The sequence below is a fragment of the Brachycentrus maculatus genome, unplaced genomic scaffold (assembly GCF_059751285.1).
Source record: "Brachycentrus maculatus isolate JH-2025_06_01 unplaced genomic scaffold, ASM5975128v1 h1tg000153l, whole genome shotgun sequence".
NCBI classification, from domain to species: domain Eukaryota; kingdom Metazoa; phylum Arthropoda; class Insecta; order Trichoptera; family Brachycentridae; genus Brachycentrus; species Brachycentrus maculatus.
This window is the reverse complement of record NW_028280906.1, coordinates 521,134-546,430: the sequence shown is the minus strand read 5'-3', so window position 1 is coordinate 546,430 and position 25,297 is coordinate 521,134. Positions and strand designations below refer to the sequence as shown.

The 25,297-nt window shown below is 34.0% G+C and overlaps 3 protein-coding genes across 5 annotated transcripts in view; 1 reads left to right on the top strand and 2 right to left on the bottom strand.

The window, feature by feature from the left end:
• The first annotated feature begins 1,765 nt into the window (after positions 1–1,765).
• On the top strand, positions 1,766–3,943 carry LOC148308658 (uncharacterized). Its single transcript, XM_088261318.1, has one exon. It carries the CDS (start codon positions 1,905–1,907, stop codon positions 3,144–3,146), a length of 1,242 nt encoding a protein of 413 aa, XP_088117444.1. The 5' UTR covers positions 1,766–1,904; the 3' UTR covers positions 3,147–3,943.
• A 5,419-nt stretch (positions 3,944–9,362) lies between these two features.
• Positions 9,363–15,245, bottom strand: LOC148308657 (uncharacterized). Its single transcript, XM_088261385.1, has 2 exons — positions 15,239–15,245; positions 9,363–15,207 (listed from the first exon to the last, which is right to left on the bottom strand). The coding sequence occupies exons 1-2, from the start codon at positions 15,243–15,245 to the stop codon at positions 14,990–14,992; spliced, it is 225 nt and encodes a 74-aa protein (XP_088117511.1). The 3' UTR covers positions 9,363–14,989.
• Positions 15,246–17,170: 1,925 nt separating this feature from the next.
• Positions 17,171–25,297, bottom strand: part of Glut1 (Glucose transporter 1) — a 39,519-nt gene continuing 31,392 nt past the window's right edge. Inside the window, exons 1-9 of one of the 3 annotated variants that reach the window (XM_088261397.1) lie at positions 23,577–23,692; positions 23,257–23,417; positions 23,041–23,165; positions 22,792–22,962; positions 22,580–22,716; positions 22,334–22,492; positions 21,963–22,175; positions 17,401–17,625; positions 17,171–17,314 (exon numbers count right to left, since the gene is read on the bottom strand). In XM_088261397.1, the coding sequence (XP_088117523.1) occupies positions 17,171–17,314; positions 17,401–17,625; positions 21,963–22,175; positions 22,334–22,492; positions 22,580–22,716; positions 22,792–22,962; positions 23,041–23,165; positions 23,257–23,417; positions 23,577–23,624 (1,383 nt within the window). In that variant the 5' untranslated portion in view covers positions 23,625–23,692. Of the gene's footprint in view, positions 17,315–17,400; positions 17,626–21,303; positions 22,176–22,333; positions 22,493–22,579; positions 22,717–22,791; positions 22,963–23,040; positions 23,166–23,256; positions 23,418–23,576; positions 23,693–23,773; positions 23,912–25,297 lie in introns of those variants that run through there. The other 2 variants (XM_088261399.1, XM_088261398.1) reach the window with 2 other exon arrangements.

The window sequence follows — 25,297 nt, the reverse complement described above, 5'->3', positions numbered from 1 at the left end:
TTTGAACTGTGCTAGTCTAGAAGTTGGAAGTTGGCCATCCACAATGACGAGAAGCTCAACAAGCTGCCCGCCAGCGTGACGACCATCGCTCAGGAGGCATCCTGCCCAACACCTTGGCCATTCTCCATCCCATAGGATCAAGAGGAAGGCGTTTTAATTTGTGGGCTCATCTTTTCCCCGCTCCAGACTCGACGGCCCGAGACCAATTGATGACGTTTTAATCCATTTATTTTTTGTATATCATTATCATCATCATCATCCTATTATTATTATTATTATCCATGTCTTTATAAGCGCCCTTGAATTAGTATTTTACAAAAATGGCACTATACAAATTATCCAAATTATTATTATTATAGACAGAGTGGTAAGGCATTTTATTCTCTCTGCCTACCCCTACGGAAGCAGTGTGATGATTAGTTGTAAATAAGTAGATTTAAACAAGAAGGCTTGACTCTGGCCAATATCTGTACCCGACGGATTCTTCAGTTCTTTGGACACGTTGCGCGTGGCAACGAGGATAGCCTGGAACGACTAGTTGTGATCGGTAGTCTGGAGGGAAAGAGAGGGAGAGGAAGACAAATTAAGGCAGCAGCAGGTTGGAGCGCTCAGTGGTTGGAGCGCTACGTGCAGCGCAGTCAAGGGATAACTGGAGAAGAGTCATTGCTTCTGCAAGGGTCACAACCCTCAGCAATGAGGAATAAGACGGAGAAGAAACAAGAAGGCTTTATTTGGAACCAAGTTTGCATGTGTAATTTTAAGTACAAAAATAATTTTTTATATTCTCTTAATAATGTAATATTGCAATTTTCTTTGATTTGATTCGATCCGGGTTATTTATTTACTTAATGATTTAGTTTTATCGCAAATTTAAAATGCGGAAATTTTGAGAGAACTATGAGTTCTTTTAACAAATTCGCGTGAGTGGTTGGTTCACCTTCCGGTTCGAAGTCACGGTGAAATGATTTTTAAATTTTTCGATTTCATTGAATTATGCCAAAATCTCTGTAAAATGCGTATTTTGCCATTTTCCTGCAATGAACAAAGTCGGGAAAATGACAATACACATCTTACCGCGTCTTATGTCAAAGGCATTTTGAGGTTACATATTTGGATTTTGACATTTGAGTTTCTTCTTCCTTTTTATGTTTATAAGGCTATTAGGTTTTAATCTAATAATATATTAAAAATGCAATTCCATCACGAAGTGTCAGTGGATAATATAAATCTATAATTATCAGATGATTTTTCTGAGTAGAGTCGGACGGGGTAACTGTGCGCGCGGGGTAAGTTTGTGCAGTATCAATTGCAACGAAACTAGAGACAATAGTTATCCCCTCTACCTGTGACGTCAGTCGCGTCATGCACGCCCCGCAAATGAGACGCCTACCGCTGCAGTGCTCCGCGCCACCTTGTTTATACAGGTTAGAATGATTTTTATATCATTATTTTGTTTTTTATTTCAATTTTGCATCATGTGTGTCTTTCAAGCAATGCGATATAGCGTATTGGTTTGATTTGCACCGAAATATGTGTCTATTAAGGAGCTTAAACTGTATTAAGTGGAACAGATTTAGTCCGGTGTTTGGCATAAAACTGTCATTATTTTGGCTACAGGCTCTCGGGGGTGCGGGGGTAAGTATGCGCACGCGCACACTTACCCCGTTCCGCGTAAGCATACCCCAAGAGCTCGCAAGCTAAGCATGCCATTTTTACAGTTGCTTTTTCTTGTTCACAGGTTAATTTAAAGGGACAACTATAAAAGGAAGGCTCCAAATAGGACAACTTGCACGGAAGAACAACTAAATGAAGCCAAAAGTATATTATCGGAAGGCAGACTCAGCAAAAGGTGTATAGCTGAAACAGTGGGTCTAAAGGAAAGCACGCTTCGGAAACGACTCAAAATGGGCAGCGTTGCCTCATCTATGGGCCGTTATTACCCCACCTTCACTACAGAGCAAGAGACAGAAATCTACGATTATTGTATTAAAACTGATCAGATGTTTTATGGACTTGATTTGAACGCTCTTCGTAAAATAGCTTTCGAGTTTGCAGAAGTCAACAGAATAAGGCACCGCTTTGACCAAGATCGCAAAATGGCCGGCCGAGATTGGGTATATGGTTTTCTAAAACGCCATCCAGATTTAAAAATGAGACAGTCAACACCAACTAGCATGGCTAGAGCAATAGGTTTTAGTAAAAACCAAGTGAACACGTTCTACACCAACCTTGAGGACTTGCAAAAGAAATACAATTTTCCTCCCGGTCGTATTTATAATATGGACGAGACGGGGATGAGCACAGTACCCAAAAAAACTCCTCTAGTAGTTTCTCGAAAAGGAAAGAAGAATGTGAATAGAATCGTGTCCGCAGAAAGAGGCCAAACCGTTACTGCAATTTGCTCCATGAGTGCGACTGGAAACTATATCCTTCCTGCTTTCATATTCCCAAGAAAACGATTGAAGGGAGAATTTCTTGACCACGGTCCTACTGGTTGCATTGGAATGGTATCGGACTCCGGGTACATAAACTCGGATCTATATTTAGGGTATCTGCAACACTTCAAGGATCATGTCCAGCCTACTAGAGAAAATCCAGTTTTATTGATAATCGACAACCATTCCAGCCATATTAGTCTTAGAGCTGCAAACTACTGTAAAGAATACGGAATCCACGTCTTGACACTTCCACCTCACAGCAGTCATAAGATGCAACCATTGGACCGTAGTTTTTTTAGTCCGCTAAAGTCAAAATACGCACATGAATGCGATAAATGGATGGCCTCTCACCCTGGCCGGATTATTGGCCAAGCTCAAGTTGCATTCCTCTTCAATGAAGCACTCAAAAAATCTGCAACGGTGGGCAATGCTTCTGGAGGATTTGCTGTATCTGGTATTTATCCACTAGATAAAGATGTATTTTCTGAAGAAGATTTTGCTCCTGCGATTGTAACCGACGCATATGTAGGTCAGCAACCACCTCAACCTGCCAATCGACCGGCGTATAATGCTCCTGCCACTGAACGAGCTCCATCTTTCTTAGAAGCACGAACGCAGGCAACTTCTGTTGGTCCTACTGAACTTGCTCAACCTGTTTTGGGTGAAAAAACTATTTCAACATCAGTTATTCTCGCTGAACCTCGGTAGAAGAATCATCGTCGACTATTGTAGTTACGAGCCAATTGGCACAATCTCTATCAAGAGAAGAAACACCGCAGACAGTCGTTAGACCCCTTGCACCAACTCAACCAAGACAAGAAGGAGCCAGTCACATTTCTCTGCTGTCAATAAGTCCTTTGCCGAAAGCTATCAATGTAGGTCCAAAAAAAAAGAGAGCAGGTTGTAAATCTGTTATAGTGACATCGAGCTCATTCAAAGAACAACTGGAAGAAAAGCAAAAAAAGGAAGACGAAAGTAAAAGAAAACAGGAAGAAAGAAAACATAAAAAGTTTAATAAAAATATATTCAAATCCCCAAAAATTCGCCGTCTTTTCGAAGAACCAGGTCCTTCTAAAAGTAAACAATGTAATCCATTAAAACAAAAAGAGGAATTTTACTGCCCATTATGTAAGGAAAAATATGAAGATACAACATTTGATGAATGGATTAAATGTTCATTATGCCAAAAATGGTGGCACGAATTGTGCAGTAACTTTGAAAGGGGTGTTTTTATTTGTGACTCGTGTGTCTAAAATTTGTCTTGTTTTTATTTCATGCTAATTTTGAATTCTTCTTTTAAATTGTTTAATTTTTGTTTAATGTTAATGTCACATTGGGGTATGTGTACGCGCGCACACCTACCCTATAGTAGCGCGTACACTTAGCCACACCGTGGGGTAAGTGTACGAAAATGTATGATGCTAGTTTTTTATTTAAAGTAATGAGATCTTCAGTTATTAAGGTTTTGTATTCCTGTTTTATTATAACCTAATAAACACTTAAAATAACTACCATATTTTCATTTTAGTAAACCCTTTAGTTTTTCCACAGCACCAATCAGAGTTTAAACTGCGCATACTTGACCCGCATGACTCTAGGCTATTTTTTTTTTGTGTGAATAGTTAGATTTTTTTTTGATTTTTTAAATACGTGATTCCATTAATTACGTGTCCAAAATATTCATGAAAAAAAACGTATCTCTAACGATTCTATCATTTTTATCCATACCACCGCCATCCATAATTATTCTTCTAATCGCGTTTTGTGTCTGATTTGGTACTACATTTATAGAGCAATTTTTCATACAAAGCTGATTAGGACCTTGCGAAATTTTACAAACCGGTAGGGCCCTTCTTTAGTTCCATCAAAATGCATAAATTAGTTGTATACATTAGTTTGTGGAAGGATAGCTCAACATTATCAAAATATTTTGAATGTGTCCAAATCATTGTTGACAAATCTGGGTTTGGTCCATTTGGGAGTTTTATTTTTGTTGTATTTTATTATTTCTTATATTATAGAATATTTAAAAGTATAGAACTCCTATGTGGACAAAACCCAAATTTGTGAACGATGATTTGGACACACTTATGATTATGTGAATAACAAAACTGGTGAAAATATACCTTTAATTAAAATAAAAATCATGTTTTCAAAGCCTGTGTGAAATAGTTCGGAAATAATTTTACATACATTTCATGAAGATTTCTGCTTAATAAAAAAAATAGGTAGCTTACATAATTTTACCATAGATGTTGCCGAAAACACGCACTTGAAAGGTGCCAGGGATATATATTTATATAAAACTTCCGAAAATTGAGAAGTTTTGTTGTCAATCATGGGTGGGTATCACGGTTAATGTTATACCTTGTATAAAGTCATCACTTACAGAGCAGCCTAGGTCGTAAACTGTGGAAATACTCAGACTTCCATATTCTTCTTCATCTATGTTAAGATGTTTATTATTATTTATATTTATGACTGGATTATTAACCCTACGGATATAGGTGTCTGAATTTGAGACGAGTTCCAGAATTTAATGCAATATGGATGTTCATTAATGGGCAGAATACTGAACGTCACATACCAGATTGTACGCTCTGGGATGCTCAGACTTTTATCTTTTTAAATGACTTGCCATCTTCATTAATGTAAAAAAACGATAGATATTTCATCTCAAAATGAGGCACCTATAATATGAAAGATAATATATTTTTGAGAATACTTACTGTTGATTTGACATGCCTTTCCTTTGCTTATTGGCCTTACTGCCTTTGCCTTACCTTTGGTTTTCTTCTTGTGCTCCGGAAAGTGGAAAATGTAGGAGAGCTGAATAATGTTTGCTGTACAGATCATGATCAAGATGACAAGGAGAGAAGTTGGGAGAGGAAAATAAAAATACTAAGTATATCCACAAAGTTTTAATGAAACACTTTTGGATAAGTTATTTGTTTGTGGATTTTACAAGGCAGGTTCAATTTGAAGTATGTAGATATTCTGAACACATCATATTTAAATATATCTTTAACTTTATATACTTATGTAATTCTGATTCAAATAAACGGTGCTATGTTGTCTTGACAGTAAGTTACATTCTAAAAAATAATAATCAAAAGGTCGTATTGTTAAACCTCTACATTTTCTACATCTCTTGATAATATCAAATATTTTTATTTTATTTATTAAAATCATACTTTAAAGTAACACATAATACAAAGAAGATTATTGGTATTGTAAAATTTTCTATACTTTTGCAGTTGACTTGGTAATTATATAAATAAATATTTATTATGATTTTTCAAATTATCACCGCGGTGAGGCTCAACGGGTTTAGCGAACATTTGGCAAAATTTACAAGTTGACTCCTTGATTAAATTAGATCGATCGTGGAATCGAGAAATTCTGTTTAACTATGTTTCATTCAACTGTCTAAAATTGGACTATGGAGTTGGAACGGTTTCCAACGTCGGACTATGGGTTCAGATGTGACCAAATTGGTCTTTGGATCTGCAGATCTGACATTACTTAATTTGTTTATTTCAACCGATCATATTTTAACACTATATATATATATATATATATATATATATATATATATATATATATATATATATATATATATATATATATATATATATATATATATATATATATATATATATGTACATATACTTGGCATGTTCAATTAATCCGTAGACTGACGTAAAACAAAATGTACTTTATTTTGAAGTTACATCTCTGGGTCCCCTTCAAAGTAGTCATCTCCCCGACATACACACTTATCACAAAGGTGTTTCCAATTTAAGAAACAGTCCTGGAACGCTTCTTTTGTGATGTCCTTCCGCTCCTTCGTCGCATATGCCTTAATCTCGGGAATCGTCTCAAATCTCCCCCCTTTCAAAAATCTTTTGAGTTTGGAGAACAAGAATAAGACAAGGAGCAAGATCAAGTGGGATCGATTGTTTGGCCAAAAACTCATGAGTTCTGAAAACTGTATGGATTGGAGCGTTGTTGTGAGCTTTGTTGTTTTGTCACATCCAGCCCATTCAGGTTTCAGAACTTGTCTCAAATCTTCTTGCTTTCAAAAGCCTTTTGAGTTTGGTGAACAAGAATAAGTCAAGGAGCAAGATCGAGTGAGTACGGTGGGATCGAGTGTTTTGCCAAAAACTCACGAGTTTTAGAAACTGAATGGGTTGGAGCGTTGTTGTGAGCTTTGTTGTTTTGTCACATCCAGCCCATTCAGGTTTCAGAACTTGTCTCAAATCTTCTTCCTTTCAAACGGCTTTTGAGTTTGCATCGAGTGTTTTGCCAAAAACTCACGAGTTTTGAAAACTGAATGGGTTGGAGCGTTGTTGTGAGCTTTGTTGTTATGTCACATCCAGCCCATTCAGGTTTCAGAACTTGTCTCAAATCTTTCTTCCTTACAAACGGCTTTTGAGTTTGGAAAACAAGAATAAGTCGAGGAGCAAGATCAAGTGAGTACGGTGGGATCGAGTGTTTTGCCAAAAACTCACGAGTTCTGAAAACTGTATGGGTTGGAGCGTTGTTGTGAGCTTTGTTGTTTTATCACATTCAGCCCATCCAGGTTTTTTAGAACACATGATTTTTGACAATACACTCGATAACTTTCTTCTCCACCCAACCCTACTCACCTGATCCTGTTATTTCTGACTTATTACCCTCCAAACTAAAAAAACATTCGAAAGGAAGAAGGTTTGAGACAGTTCTCAAGATTAATACGAAGGAACTGAGGGACATCATTAAAGCAGCCTTTTTGGACTGTTGTTTGGATGTAAGATCTAAAAAAATATATTTTATTATATGACGTCTGTCTATGTATAACTGTACAACCCTCATATATGTAAATATGTATATATATATATATATATATATATATATATATATATATATATATATATATATATATATATATATATATATATATGTATATATATATATATATATATATATATATATATATATATATATATATATATAAACATATATATATATATATATATATATATATATATATATATATACATATATATATATATATACATATAAATATTATATGTGTGTGTGTGTGTGTGTGTGTGTGCGCGTGTATGTGTGTGTTGGTGTTTGTGTGTGTGTGGAATATACTACAATTGGATACGTATTTACATAAGTAGAGTCGATATATGCCTGTACTCGTATGTACATAGGTTAGCGGGTGGGTATTCACATATTTACATCGACTTTACTCAAAAGACTTTCCAAACTCGCCTTGAGTATCTAGCCACGGCACCGATAAGATTATGCTTAATACATTTATCCTACAATATGATTCCTTTAAGGGCTAAAAATTATTGTTAACATTTGCTTTTGACGAGAAGAGACAATAGGTCTCCTAGCGATCAACAGCTCATTCCATTTTAACGCCATGATTCTTCTCTTACGATTTGTATGTATTTTACAATCACAGTTCCCTTCGTTATATTATCTTTAAAATTTCATACGCTCACATTAATAAATCTACTGACGTATTTATACAATATATCTTAACCAGGTTCAAATTTTTAGAATGTGTTCTATAATGTATATTTTAGAATAATTGCCCTATAATTAATATGCTTATTTATTAACCAGTTTGTGAATGTGAAAACCTAAATCTACTTTTATACGGCTGCAAAGACAAAATCATGAGATAGGAATACTTCAAAGATTAGTGGTCTTAGAGTATAAACCAATTCCTTAGTGTTTTTGGTTTACCTCGATCACGTCAAACGAGTTGGCATATTTTGGTTTAGAACTAACTAATTATGTCATAAAACAATCTCTCTATGTGGAGACAAAGGGATTTAAAACATCCAACATAGCTAATTAATACAAATGTGTATTTAAGTCTTGGGTATCGTGAACATTTAGAGGGTCATTCGATAATTCGCGCATTCAAGTATGTGTATACATAATGTGATGAAAATATATGGAGTAAACTATATACTGTGAACATTTTTTTTGTCTAATTATTTCAACAAATTCAAAATAAACAGTAATTAATTGAATTTATTGTAATAAACAAACTTAATAAGAAAATGTTTTAATAGATTGTATTTAAATTGAATTTAAAAATAATCATACGAAGTTTGGAAAATGCGCAGAATAAATGGATATTTTCATCGTTGTATAAATACTTGTTTGCGTAGCCATAATATTTGTCATTTTTATCACAATGTTAATATAATATGTACATTACTATTGAATGACACTTGTATTGACAATAAATATGGTACGAAACAAACCCGAAACAAATATTGATATTTTAATGTTCAAGACGTTGCAGCAAATAATTAATATTTATTTGAGTGTAACATTTTTATAACAGCCAACACATACTGGAGTAATGAAATTGATGTAACATTATTCCAGTAAGTTCACTTTAAATATAATTATAAGCATAATTCAGCGAGTAACTTGACTTTTTGCGAGAAGCCTGTAATGACATCCCAGTGTGCTAATTTTGATGCGTAGGTACTTATTTTATCATAAACTTTTTACTTGAGAGTGATATATGTATAGAATTCTAATAAAAAATATATCGCTGTCAATTCAATAACATTAACGTACTACTATCAAAAATATGTTATTTTTCATTTCAAACTTATTGATATTTACAGAATGAAAAACTTTGAAAATACATTTTGATTGTAGTACACTAACAAAATTTGATTAACCGAATTTTGCTTTTTTTGTTCACTTTTTTAAAATCTAATTTTATAAATATATCATTCGTAAATAAAGAGTTCATGATAAGAAGAAAATACCGTTAAATTACGTAACGATGTTTTTAAACAGAATTTTAATGAAAAAATTACGAATTTCAAAATATTAACTTTTAAAAAGCAAATCACAATTGTTTTCAATAATGCATATACTTAATAGTTTGTTTTTTTTTTCAAATTTGTATATTTATTCTGACGAGTATAACATAAGAACAAGGGATTCAACGTACTTGTTAATTTGATTTAAATACTTAATACATTTTGGGAGTGATTTAAAGAAAATGCCTCGTAGACTGAATCTAAAAGATATTTTTTATCCACTTTTAAAGTGACCTCGACTGCTAGCGATTTTGCACTAAGGTCGAGAGAAATATTAATTCCTTTGGCATGGTTAACTTAACTTTTAGCACAAGTAAACTGGAAATATTTATAAGCGGAGATGGTTGGAAGAAATAGCACAAGATCAGAAACATTTGTATCCAATATATTCTCCGAAACCGATCAGTCTTTCGGCCTGAATATTTACTTAGTTCCTATATAATAAACATCTAACATTGTGATAATGTATTTTGCCTTATCCCATAGGTGTTTTAGAAAAAGCGGCACAATCTTTATTCACAATCAAGTCCCATAGGTTATTTATTACATTTTTTTGAGAAATATTTACATATTATTTTTTTACATTTTGCCGCCAACGAATGGTTTAGTACTCCATTAGTAAAGTGTCCCTAAATATTGAGCATTTAGTTTAGTTATCGCTACATACTAATCGCAAAATAATGATATACGTAGGTGAAAATATAAAAATGTATTACAACGTTAGAACATCGCGCATCGTTAGATACGTGGGTAAACGTTATACACACCAAAAGATGGAAACGATATTTCGATTTCTTAACAACATAATGCTCGGTTTAACTGACAGTAGTGGAGTATATGCACAACACCTTGATTTTTAATTAAATCAAGAAAAAGTATACAACGCAAAATTATCGTATACATATTTACATTGAGGATGAATTGAATGGAACAATAAATTATTCAAGTTTGACCCGTGGAACATATTATGTGGATTTTTCATATCAACATTGATATGTTTCATGACCACATTGTGTGAAACAGTATGAACGTAAGTAAATAAATTTGACGTTTTGTAAATGAATCGGTAAAGTAAATACTGTAAACTATATAATCACCTCATCGACTGTCAAGTGGGCCCGAGGTAAGCGACACTTTACCGTGTCAATTCGTACAAATTATTTTGTAACGGCTATAAAACTACTTTAACGGCGATAAAATATACATATTAATAATTAAAGAATCGAACAAATTTACTATAGCAATAATAATCACCCTGATGTAAAATACTCCCTTTTATGGAAATAGAACATATTAACGTAAATCACATTTGCAAAGATTCATAGCATTTACAACGGTTTGTATACATACATATATTGTCGATTTCTCCGATTTAATTACAAAATATACAAAACATTGATTTACATACGAAATGAGAGTTTGAGAAGCGTGCATTATAACGGAAGTTTGTGATAGGCCGTCACACATTTCAATACAATTACAATCTCATCATTACTTATTGTAGTTTATCTTACTTTAACAGTATTTCATATTCATAATTGGAATAGACTATCCCAGAAAAACAATAACTTCATAGGTAGATACATATATCTATACACACCCTCGAGAGCTGCAGTGGATATGAGAATAACGAGATCATAAATTAAACTGCATATTTAGTAACATTTTATGAATTAAAGAGTAAGTTACTGAAAAAACAGTAATTTCCTACCTACACTAAGGCCGCGATCCTGGACCAACACTTCTAGAGCTTATTTCTATTCGGATATTACTTGCTAATTTAGAATAAATGGCTTTTGGAGATTGTTTTAAAGTCGAGGATAGATGCCGCAGAACACGAATACTACGTCGGCTGCAGTGGCGTGAGCTCCATATAGGCACATAAGCAGTGCCTACCCTACCTTACACGCGTAAAAATTAAATTAAATTATTCAAAGGATCTACAATGTCAATAATGCGCGCGAAATATTATATCAACCACGAATCAAAGCGCCGCACTTCCATGCACCGCTATAATTATGGACTAAATGTATTGTTCACATCACACATATTTATATGTCAGCTTTATTCTACATGAAAAAATACGAGTTTCGCATTCACTTCAAGCATCAAAGGACGTCACATTTGTATTGATGTGAAAAAAAGAACCACTTTTTGCTGGCCAGAAATAAGAATCTGTGCCACCTCAGGGTATTTTATTAGATAGGCACTTTCAAAACACATGAGCCTCCGCCATCGTGCGATTGAGAATAATTTCCTGGGTTAAATTAGTCTTGGTGTGAAGAACATGGAAAATTGCGATAGTGAAGTACGTGAATATGTGTGGAACTAAAAAATCCACACGTTTCTTGGTTTTAGTGACAAAACACGCATTAAACTATTTATACACTTGCATTATTACAAGTTTTTATTCCCTCTCCCTATCCTGATTGAAAACTATATGCACGCCACACGAAAAGCGTTTTAACATTTCGTTTACACATAGGTATGTATGATCAAACCCCTTGCTTTCTACATTATAGGGTAATGTGAATTTTTCGCGGTAACATCAGTTCCCCTAGTAATTTGCCCTTTTCACTGTAACATCGATTTTCACGTTATCGGTAATGTGCTATTTTAATGACGTCATCGGTTTGGAAGTTACGAAGAAATGGATCGTTTTTACGGTAACATCGCACGACAGCAAACCAGCAAATATTATTCTGATTTTATCAAAACGACATCTCAGTTAAGTTCTGCTGGTACTGATGCATTCTTAATGAGCGTATCATATTTTTCATGATTATGTTGTATAAAAAAGCATTGGCCTTTTGTACTATGAACCAACGAGGCATTATAATATTGCGCGTATGCGTGGATATGATTTTAAAATAAATTTTAGAAGCACATAATCGGAAAACTGCCAGAAAAAATTATAATTTCCAAGAATTTTAGTTAGCCATAATAGTTTTAACCTAGCCGAATCAAAATAGCTCTTTTCAAGTCTACCCACAATTTTAAGAAGTTTCTCTATAATTTACATATAAAATTTGAATGAGTTTTACGTTAATTTGTGCTTAAATATACTTGTGCTTACGCTTAACTCGTCATTGTATATCAATATCATCCCTAAGGAGTTTTACATACTACGTTAATATAATTGAGCCGACAAAACAACAGAGTATAAATGGATAAAGTATTCGGCAACCGCGTTTTGTTTGTTTTATCAAATATTGAGATTCAAAACAAAAGTTCTTAAGTTATTATCTACATGGCTTAAGGCACCTAGAAAATCAGTTTTTGTACAAATATACTATTGATTAAGGGCCATAATACGATAAATAATCTTTACCAGTAGAGTAGAAGTAAAAGTAGTAGTTTTTTATAATACACACTTTAAAACGTAATTTTGGAAGATATTTATTAAAAGCGGTGCCTTTTAATGCTTAACTGTTTTAAAAATTAAATAAACTGGTGCATAAACAAGTATACTACTGTATTTTCAACGATACTTACACAAATCGCATTTTTATACATTTAGATGTTTTTTCAATGCCAGGATTATTGTCTTAGATCTTGAAAAGATGTTAACCTGACAAATTTGTCACTCATTTTAATATAAAATATTTTTTTTTTGAAGGCCGCGTTCTTTTGCACAGGAAATTGAAATGAACGAATAGGATCAATTTCATTGTTTTCGAGTGAGCAATCATGCTCATTTCGTGTGAAAATAAGCCATTGAAAATACATTTTAAATGTTTATTTTCAGAAAGAGTAATAATAGATTCCTATCTCAAAAAAACGAGAGCCAATTTATTTTTTGAAGTGAAACTTTTTTAGGCGCGGTAGGGAAAATTTACTTGGATCAGACTCAGAACTGAAGCGCTTCCTCTTTTCCGTGCTGGATCTGTCAGGTATTAAGTTGATAAGAACAGATACTACCCTTTGATACTAGCCAACAGGCGATAACGATACCGCTGAAGGCAACTGCAGTCGTTTGCAGTCGTTTGCAGTCATTTGTGTATGCGCATTTGTATAAAAAGTAGTATTTTTTTAATGACTCAATATTGTAATCATTTCAATTTGGTAATTAAATGTTTGATGATTTTCAGATTTAATGGTTTTCATTAACCATCCACACAGTACTCTCTCGTTATTTAGAAAATTTGCAGTCTAAATTATTTATATCATACTTCAGATATATTTATTGAAGTAAGAATTGATGAAAAATTGAGGAAAAAATAAATATTTTATTTAAATAAGAGAGATTTTCTTCATTTAAATTTTACTGACCCCGAAATAATAGAATCGTAAATGAATACGAAGAGAGCAACGCATAAAATCAACTGTTTCTAGAACCTAAAAACGTTTCACTTCTAACGCAAGTGAGTCTCACGTATTTTTATTTTTTATTATGAAAAAAAAATGAGTATTTTGGATGGTATTACTTAGTATTGCATTTTGTGTAAGACGTACCTCTTATTATTTTCGTATCCACTGTTGGGTGTAATAACACTGGTATGGAGAGACAATACTTATATCTTAATAATACAGTTAAAATATTGTACAAAACCAGTGCTTGAAACACAAATTGAAGGTATTTTTAAATGATTTAAAAAAAAAACCCGACAATGTCTAAATTACGAATCTGAATTGTATGAGATAATAGAATAAGTGTTTATTGAAGATTTATTATAGTAACAATGGCGCCAGGACCTGATTGGAATTATGAACGCTATATCTATATAGATAAATATTATTTCGTTAAATTTAACAGGTATTCTATTCGAGAAAGATCAAACACTAATTTCGGTATACTATATCGGTACCGTTATCTTATTGACTTAGATATAGAAGTACAACAGTAGAAAACATATGGTGGTTTTCGAAACTAGTCGTGCGTTGAAGATGTAAAACTCATAAGGTGTTTTATTACAAGTGTTTAATTTTAGAAACAATCAACATGTCATTCCACAAAGGTAATGCCGAATCAACAAATAATATTACTTGACGTTAGTAACACGGACATGGTCGCCTGCAGGGGAATTGAAAATATTTAAATAATGTTACTTTTATTTATGTGTTGGTAAAAATGTTGTTGCTACAGTATACCCTTCATTACTACAGTGTCCTGTCCGTTCGTTCACCATGCAAATACGCTACAGTAAATAAATAAAAAATACTAAAAATATTTTGCTCCCCCCTAGAATTTTTTTGCGGGCGCCCATGAATATGGATACAGCGTTCATAATTCCACTCTTAGAGATCTATTGAATTGAAAGATGACAATAATTAGCGTTATTATTGTCCCTATATACCAATGTGATTATAGCGTTGTGGGTGTATGCGTAATGGCGGGGACTGACCGGAGTCATTTCGTCGAACGTAGGGCGCTTGTGCACTACACGGAATTTTACTGTCCGGCATTCAGGTTATTTTTTTTATAGATAAAAGCGATTACGACAGTTAAGCGTGATCGAGTTTATTCGCACCGTGATCGAACACCGTGATCGCCCACCGATCCGGAGAAAGACGGATAAGTGCACAAGCCATCCGTTTTTTCATGCTAACCGGACTGGCAGACAGTAAAATTCCGCGTGGTGCACAAACGCTCGATGCGAGCATTCGTATAGTCAGTACAGCGTACAGTACAGTGCTCCATCCGAAGTCGGACGGTGGAGGACAAGGTGGTCCGGTCGGTCCCCAGCTTTAGAGATAATTTAGAAGATGCGGTGGCGACGGAAGCCCAGGTGCAGCAGCCTCGCGGCCGCCTTGCCCGGGGCGGCCCACAGGCGGAGCGGGGAGCCGGCGGGCTGGGGGAGCGCCGCCCGCCGTCAGACGCCGCCGCCCGCGGGCGGGAAGCGCGGCGGGGGCAGCGGCGGCGGCGGCCGCCCCGCGCCGCGCGGCTGCGAGCCCTGCGACGAGCGCTCGGACGCGGCTGTAACAATCTCCACTTACAATCCATTCTCAATACCGACTAACCAAAGGAAACCTAATCCGTCCCCCGCGGAGGTGCTCGCCTACGACGTTACAGCTGGAACAACGGACAACGGCCAGTTAAAACCCTCTGTCAATCCTCATGAAACATAACCTAACTTAACCATACCTAAACTTCTAAACACTATCCGCACCCCAATGGTGCATAGGGCACTGCATCATATAAACGCGGTGTTATCTTGATCGTTATTAACACACGAAGGAAAGGTGATCAGCTCTCCGCTTCAGGTACAGTCCAGGGTAATATTGAATATTTTTTTCTTCTTTTAACCATTATCCGGACCCAATGGTGCATAGGGCACTGCATCATATAAACGCGGTGTTATCTTGACAGGTAACAATCGAAGGAAAGGTGATCAGCCCTTTGCTTCAGGTAGCACAGTACAGGGTATTATTAAATAAATATTAATGTGAAAAAAACCACTTAAATTTATTTGACCCTCTTTGGGAATCGAACCCGTGACCTCCAGTACAGTAACCCAGCGTGCTGACCATTACAGAGGCGGACGAACCTAAACTACTGAACTAAAAGGTTAGCAACTAAACTTACCATATTGCGAATGTGGTCAAGATGTAATGGATGCAAACCTTAGTGTAAATTTTAGTGTCCGTTCACAACAGGGAATAACTTTCTAAATAGCTTAACCCAAGCAGGAATCCAACTCCCCACCCAAAGTATCCACCCTTCTTTCTGAACCTTATTCTAGAAAAGCGGTCATAATTTCTTAAATGATAAAGCTTAACGCATTTAAACTGTGACTTAATTCTTTTATTCTCATTTTGTTTGTAAATGAAAATAAGAGTTGAAACTGGCAGAAACATCCTCTTACTGAGTGACTGCCAAATAAAACAATAAAAAAAGCAAAACGCACAGATTTTCCAAACACCCATTGGGATGACAAGCTCAAAGGAAATGCTCAAATTGATTAGGTTAGGACTGACTAGGATAGTGCCAGAGTTTGGGCAAAATTAGATTCAGCCGCTTTCTTGACAAGCTACATAACAGATTCCGTAACTATGACGATCATTAAGGCTGACAAGGAAATCAGATCGAGTTCTATAATAACAACGATCAATAGGAATGATAATAACAATGGTCAATAGAAATTTTCTTCTGATATTGGGAGACATCCGGAACTACAAGGCTTCCATACTTCCATAAGATAAGACCGAAACAGGTGTCATTTACAAACATAATTTTAAAACTGATTTTATATATCTTTACCCACTACCCTGAAGATACTTGTCTGTGTCGGCATAATATGAGCATAAGGCAGGAACAAATCGTCTTCTTGAGCTATAAACGTTTACTTTATTCCGATAAATTACGCTAATTAGACTAGACTAGAAAAATAAGTATAGTGCTAATTAGAATTACCGTCATGAATGTAAAATATGTATAAATTTTTGTCGCTTCATTATGAAAGCTGATAATAATTTTAGTTCGCTTACATGAATCTGGTTTTTCTTCAGCTGAAGCCGGTGGGGGAGGAAGTTGTTGTTCAAGAGCATTCACGCAGTTCAGCATACTTCCATAGAGACGACTATCCCTCAAGCTGCCCCTGAAATATTTTTTTATGGTGAAAATGAATAAAATACAAACAAAAAAAGGTTTTTGAAAACCATTTACTTAAATGTATTAAACGATTGATCCGCTGAATTGAAATTTACTCATTCACGATATTTTTTCTTCAATCTGGGATCTTGATTTATAAAAAATAGTACAAGTGAGAATACTTCGAAAAATCAGAAATATATGTTGTTCTTTGTAAATATAGGACTTTGATTGAATTTACCGTGGTTGGGAATAAAATTAAATATTCAGTGAAATACATCAAAAAACTTTTGCCTATATGAATTCGGTTAAGGCAAATTCAATTTTCTATCGGCAACTTACCTCCCATTTGAGTGTCTAAACAGAGCTAATATTTCCTCGAAGGTCTTATTTTTCGTCTCGGGAACCTTTTTGTAAGTGAATATCCAAAATATAGCTAAGAAAACGCTGAACGGTAGGAAGGTGTAGTTTTCCAGCGCACTCTGAAACAGTAAAGAGGCGATTGATTATTCGAAGTACGAGGTACGGTGTATAGAGTAGAGGAGTCGAGCCGGAAGACCGCAATTACCTTCATGCTGGGGAAGCCGATGCCGACGACGAAGTTAGCCATCCAGTTGACGAGGACAGCGATGGCCATGGCGCTCGGCCTCGGGCCCTGGGAGAAGAGCTCCGCCGTGATCATCCAGGGAATTGACCCGGGACCGACGGCGAAGAACACCACGAAACTCAAGGTAGACACAACAGACAGGTAGCTCATCCAATCGATCATTTCCTGGACATATCCGAAAAACTCCTATCAGGGGGTAGAATGCTTGCTCTTTCCCGATTCTTCCAAGGTCTATCTACTCACACCCTCGCAGTCCCGAGCTTTGTCAGAGCATCGGCACACGCTTACCAACATCAAGCTTTGTGTTCGACAAATCGCACCGTGGAATGTGTATGCTGTGCATTAAGAATCGAGTTCATTACTTGACACGAATGTGCACAAATAGCGAAACTTGCATAAAATGTTGCTTGTCGTTTAAATTTTTAAACGCATATCGTCACAAAAGTGACGATTTTTAAAAAACAAAACAAAATTTTTGATAGCATGCCAAATTAATAGCCTTTATAATTGAGTGTGCCGATCGTAAAAAGACCCGTCAAAAAATGTACTCACAGCGTCGGGGGGAGATACCGATTGTTTTGTAGGCACATTTCCTGACGCGACTGAAGGTAGAGATCTACCGGCGTGTCTGTTCCGGACTCGGAGAAGCGGTCGCTTATATTGGAACTGAACTGGTCCTTGTCTTGCGTGAATATCGGTTTGAGTAAATAAACAAATAAAATTAAAAGTGTACATATATATTAGTGAGTGTTAGGTGCGAAGTGTGAGTGAGAGATCCCTTTGTAGACAGAACCAGGAAAGTCGCTCTCAGGGAGGGCAACGCGAAAAAAAGCGGTGAGGTGAAAAACAAAAATGTATGATTGCAAAGAAACGTTAAAACAGTTCGCTATCAAATAATATAATCAAAATGAGTTTGTATTTTTCTGTGCATCTACTACTGAACAAAATAGATCATAATATAAAACGACATATTATGAACAGTGGCCGATTGAATTGGAAAAGCAAGTAACATAACATAGTTTATGTCTTTCTTTTAATAAATAATTAAAAAATTAAAACTATTCGTTGTATTATTTGTATAAGTGAGTAAATTTAGATGATTAAAAACTCAGCTCGGTATTATATTAAAATATATAAATGTACATTGTTAATTACTTATGCCGAGCAATATTAGCATTTAGATATAAATGGCGTAGATGTGCAGAACAATATGAATAAGTGATGATAAAATTATAACAGAAAAATAAAAAATCTATGCGCAAAAGAATATAATTAAAAATCATAAACCTACCTTATAAGTACATGATTAACAATATTTTATTAAATTTACACAATTTATCTTAACAATAACTAATTATATTTACATATATGTATATATATATACATATATATATATATATATATATATATATATATATATATATATATAAATATATATATATATATATATATATATATATATATATATATATATATATATATATATATATATATATATATATATATATATAAATATATATATAAATATATATATATATATATATATATATATATATATATATATATATATATATATATATATATATATATATATATATATATAAATATAAATATAAATATATATATATATATACATATAAATATATATATATATATATATATATATACATATATATATATATATATATATATATATATATATATATATATATATATATATATATATATATATATATATATATATATATATATATATATATATATATATATATATATATATATATATATATATATATATATATATGTATATATTTAAATATATACATTACATCATATAAAATAGCATCCATATATAATACTATATGGATTGTTTTATTACCAAAATTTGTAATATTAAACTCAGGGTAAGATGACAGATTTTTTTTTTCTAGATATAACCACCAGATAGTCCACCAGGATATTACAAAACAATATATTGCACTGAATATTAATTAGCGAAACCACACTAGGACATAACACAAAGTGCGTTTTTAGCGCCAAGCATTTTAGTGCAAAAATAATTGTGAAATAATTTAATATCAGGGTAATTTTATGGTTAAGCAATAAAATATGTGTTATGTGGTCCTTGTACTGTTCTTCGTTGTAAATTTTCAGTAAAATATTTATTTATTGAATACAAAACCTTCAAGAATTGTTTTGAAAAAGTTTTGAATTTATTTATTCAATTTTTCAAAAATATATATAAAAAAAATTCATCCCAATTTTTTTGTCAACTGTCCCAATTTCTTGAAACTAAATGTAGGTCTACTAAGTTAAAACAGGTTTTTATCTGTTTTTAATTGAATTGTAAAAAACAGTCGAAAGATAAGATTCAGCCGTCTAGTTTTTAAAAATTTCTATTCTAAGCTTTAATTAAAAATAACTAATATTTTAAACATTTTAAAGGATTTCTAGGCTTTTAAGAATTGATTTCAATTTTAATTTCTTGTTTTAATGTATATCAAAACGTACAATATTGACAGGAATGGCGTAATAATAATTAATGTACAACGACACTGGAAGGCCAAAAGCTTAAAGTAATTTTTTTATAAAATATGTTAGCATTTTTTAACATCAGAATATTTTTTTTATTTATAAAATTAAATAACTTAGTTTTTACCACTTTTTTATCATCATCAGGGTTTATTTTAATTCAAAAACATTAAAATACTTCCAACATTTAGGATTTTTACGGAGTGTTTGGAAGTTTTTGGTGAGAGTATTTTAATGTTTTTAGTGTTTTTGAATTAAAATAAACCTTGATGATGACAAGGTATTTGTCGAAACCGGCAGGTAAAATTGTATTGACAAAAAAGTGGTTAAAACTAAGTTATTAAATTTAATTTAATTTTAATTTTATACCGAGATGCACGTAATTTAATAACTTTTATCAATTTTCACCATATCGACTACAAATGCACCTTGAAAACAAATGGAAATTGAAATGAAGACTTATCTATTCTGGTCAGATGTTTTTCTTACTTTTTGTTAATTTTTATATATTTCCAACTCTTCGCTGAAACGCGTAAGAAATATCAGAGAAAATAATGCCTCGTTATGTTACTAAACTCCATCTTTTTGTGTTTTCTTTGGACATAACACATAAAACCATGTCAGGTTATGTGATAAGTTTTAAGTATAAGATTTTCAAATTGGGTTTCATTATTTTTTTAATTCCATTGTTGAAATGTTAGGTAATGGCTTAACACTTTATGTACCGAAAAAACGAACATCAGTTATGGAGAGTTCAGTCCACCTACCCTAACTTATAAAACGGGCCGACCGAATTTGCCTTTAATGAAGTTTGCATGTAAATCGTTTCAATACTATCTATAAGCCGAGTTCAAAACCGAAAACGGTTTTTCTCTGTCACGTGACAACTTTTCACGAACAACCAAATAAAATGTGAAACTTTCCATTCATCAGTTAGTACTCGAACATATTGATTTTTAATGTGAGAAACATATCAACATGTTTGTTTTATTTTGGCCCTGTATTTACACCTTGAATATTATCATATCGCTCCCTCAAGAACGTCATAAATAAAAAATCGTCAGTTTTTAGTTGTGCATGTTTTCGGAATGCCCAGAAAGTGGACTTTATCCCACCAAAAGCGGCATGTTTTTAAATTAATATTTATCTGCTACAGGACAGAAAGTGTTGTTTTCGCATTTAGAAGAAAAGGTATTGTTTAATTATTTTTTTAAATATACAAAATATTTTTCAAATGGAGAAAAAACCTTCAGGTTTTACCTAAAAAGATCTGATGCACTGTAAAAAGTTCAATAAGTGGTTTGATATTTATTTTTTAAACATTGTATTATATTTTTAAACTTTAAAAACGTTCTCCTAAAAAATCAGTTTTTTTGATTTATGACGTTCTTGAAAAGAGTGAGCGATATGTATTTTTTAAACTGTATTTGTAAATACTGTATTCGGCGTTTTTCAACAAGTTCTTAGATTTTTAATTTTTTTTTATTATTTTTAAGCCCTTGTCTACAGCCGATGGTGCAAAGGGCACTGCATCATATAAACGCAGAGTTATCTTGATCGTTAGTAACACATGAAGGGAAGGTGATCAGCCCTCCGCTTCAGGTACCAGTCCAGGGTAGTATTGAATAAATATTAGAGTGTAAAAATCACTTATATTTATTTGAACCGCCCTGGGAATCGAACCCGGGATCTCCAGTACGGTAGCCCAGCGTGCTGACCATTATACTACGGAGGCGGACACCAGTATTAGTTTATTTATTTATTTAGTATTAGTTTTAATTTTGAAACGTTGTTGATTTCGTAAATAATATTTGTTAATTGTATGTATTTTATAGAGAAACCAGATATTGAAATCGTATAGAGTTGTAAAATGATTGTAAGACAATACGAGTTCAACAAATCCCAAAAAAGTTGAGCTTAGTTAACCCACACAATTAACGAGAAATAAATATGCACGAATTTAGAGCAAAATATGGGTGTAATTATTTTACCTTTATCAAAAAAGAAATCGTGATGAAGATAGAGAATATGAACATGCCCCCCAGTCCATAAAGGTGAAGAGTCCTGCGCCCAGTGCGGTCCATCAGAGGCAAGGAAACCAGAGTCATTCCGACCATAATGGCTCCGATGCCCATCGTAGCGAACTTCGCCGATTCCTCGGTAAGACCGGATGATGTGAAGAGAGATGTCGAGTAATAGAACACCTAAAATACGGCATGAATTTGAACAAATTGAAGATTCAACTAACTCCATTTGGTTCAGCGAAGCGGATTTAGTATTCCGAGATTGCGTGTGGAATTCTCGTTAGGTGATAACTGCATTTATTTGTATGTATCGGCTTAATTAAAGTATGGAAACTTACGGCATTGATTCCGCTAAGTTGTTGGGAGAGCTGCATTACAACTCCGATGAGCAAGGGAGCGCGGAGAGTGGGCGAGCAAAGAAGTTCCCGCATAGAGATCGATGCTTCCGCTTGTTGCGCCCTTTCTTCAGCCCTCATTTCTTCAATATCCTCCTCGACCTAAATATTTCATAAGGGAATCGTGATAAATTAAAACCTGACAGAACGTTTACTGACAACGAGGGAAGAAAATGATTTTGGACGTACTTGGTTGTTAGCGCGAAGCCGTCTCAAAGCTCTTCTGGCTTCCTCTTCCCATTGCCGAGTAATGAGCAAATACCTCGGAGATTCGGGACAAGCCGGCAATAGCACAAGCTGTAAAATAGCCGGGCAGATAGCGAGACCTGCGGACATTTAAACGTTGTATGGAATACCGTAAAGACAAGTTGTTGTGTACACGATAAGGTTCATTTCCTCACCCAGCAGAAGCGGCCATCCTTCATCAGTTCCCAAAATTTGTTCGATTCCCAAAACTTGGCTCAAAAGCAGACCAACAGTAACAGCCAACTGGTTTACGGTACCCAGACCACCTCGCAGGTTCAATGGAGCTATTTCCGATATATACATTGGCACCAATGATGTATTAAGTCCTGAAAACCAAAGAGATGTTTTCAAGGAGATATAGTTTGAAGTATTTTAAGTGGTATTATATTTGTTCGTTTTCATACCGCAGTTTACGCCTATGATAAATCGACCAAAGAAAAGCATCTCATAAGAATGTGAAAGTTTTGTAAAGCCCATGAGACAGGCTCCACCTATACCTAGAACATTATTGAGCAGTAATCCTCCTTTCCTGGAAAAGCGGTAAATATTTGATTAATCTCCTTGTTTACATACAATTATAAGCGTTACTACCAAGGCATAATGAAACAATGATGTAGTACCTTCCAAATCGATTAGCTATCATCCCCCCTGAAAACCCCCCCAGCATGCCTCCGATAGCAAAAATACTGACAGCTACTGAATAAAGTTGCTTCACTGAATCTTCCGGGATGTCTTTTCCGTAGCGATCTTTGTAAACATCTTTCATGAAATTCTCAATATTCTGGAAAGTAAATAAAATCAAACGACTATAATCACATCGAAAATCAGCGTTCGTTTGGGGAAATTCGTATTTCATCGTCAGTTTGAAAATGTAAGGTGTGTACCGTAAGAGCGTTGATTTAAATAATACATATAAGGAGAACATGACAGGACAACTTACCAATTCTGGAGCATTTATCACACCCGTGTTGTACCCAAACTGGAGCATTCCAAGTACAGCTGCCAATATCGCGTAGGATAGGAAAAATGTCAGTCCCTGCAAGCGTGAATGGGAAAAGATTGCGACCAAAATGTAGTAAAAGCGACTTTAAATTAAACGGGGTAAAAAAATAATTTAAAAAAGTCGATTTCACCCACCTGTTCCAACAACCTTAGTTTACGCCTATGAGAGTGTTCTTCCAGGCGATCGACGTATTCGCGCAACTCTTCTATCTCTTCCTTCACCGCTTGCACAGTATCCAACTCCTGCTTTATAGCGACCATATCTCGTTTCACCTTTTCAAATTAAAATATTCATTTCAACTATTAGAAAATCATTAGCTTTACACTGAATAACTACTTAATTATGAAATCCACACTCGAATCTCATTTTAAGGGGAAAATAAAACCTTGGAATCGTATTTCAAAGCACGTTAATTATTCAAAGCTGATTTGAGTGATTTGAGGAACAAGATTTTACTTTTTCATGTTCTTTTTCAGTAGAATGAAACAAATAATTTATTTGGACAAAATTCATAAAATATCAATTACAATTCAACCATTAAATATTACGGCAATATATATGTTCAATATTGTAATTAGGTATTTGTTTTACCTTAAATACGTGTTTATTTATTCAACGTTATAAAAAGTTCACTGGGTTTCTAGTACTAACCTTTGAGTTGACAAGGACAAAAATTACTTTTCTTGAACTGACAAAAGTGCCAAGTTTGACACATTTTCCATTTAAAAAAATATTAAATTTCTTTTACACGACCATTAGTGGTATCAAAGTATGGAAAGAAATCAAGAGCTGCCAAACACGTCAACGAATTCGGGATCTCAAAAATGATGATAGAAATAAGGTTCTTCATAGTAAGAAAGTCAATTTATAAAGACGTTTTAAGAAAAAAAAGAGTTGGAAAAAGTTTTCGCGAACTAAATCGTTTCTGAGAAGTTTAATTTTGTTACATATGTATATTTTTCTTAAAGTATAAAATATAAAATAAATCTTGATACATTAAAAAGTAATCGTGATCAATTCAGCTAATTAAACGTACTTTTATCTTCATTTATTTGTTAAATATATACGCATATACGAGTATACATACAGTTGTAAATTCATTAATAAATTCAAATACATAATTTTCTTTTTTATAGAGAATCACCAAGTCACCTTATGTGCCTTGCCAGCGGAAGTCTGTTTACATCTGTACTTTGAAAATACTTTAAATAATACACAAAGAAAAACTATTTTCCAATTTTAACTCTTGATTATTTACCCAATCTTTTATTTTGCCTTTGGTCCATATTTTTGTTTGCCCTATTACCTCCGTCGGAAAAAAAATAATGCTCGGAACTATGTATTGAAGTGTTTTACTTCCATTTTTACTGTTCACTCTTCGGACCACCAACCCTCTGATAAAATGATATTTTATCAAATAGGTATTGTTTTAATACTTTAAAAATGACATCAGTATTACAAATAATTGACCAACAACCGTAAAAGAAATTTATCATTAATTATTTTGTTTGGACAATAAGGGCTGTCTGAAAGGTTAACCTTTCCCGTACTGATCATACAAAGCGATTCGAAGCGGGGTACCAAAGACCCCAAGTTCATATTTGGAAATCGTAGTACGCAGCGCACAGCAAGTATCAACTCGCCGCCAGCTGAGCCAT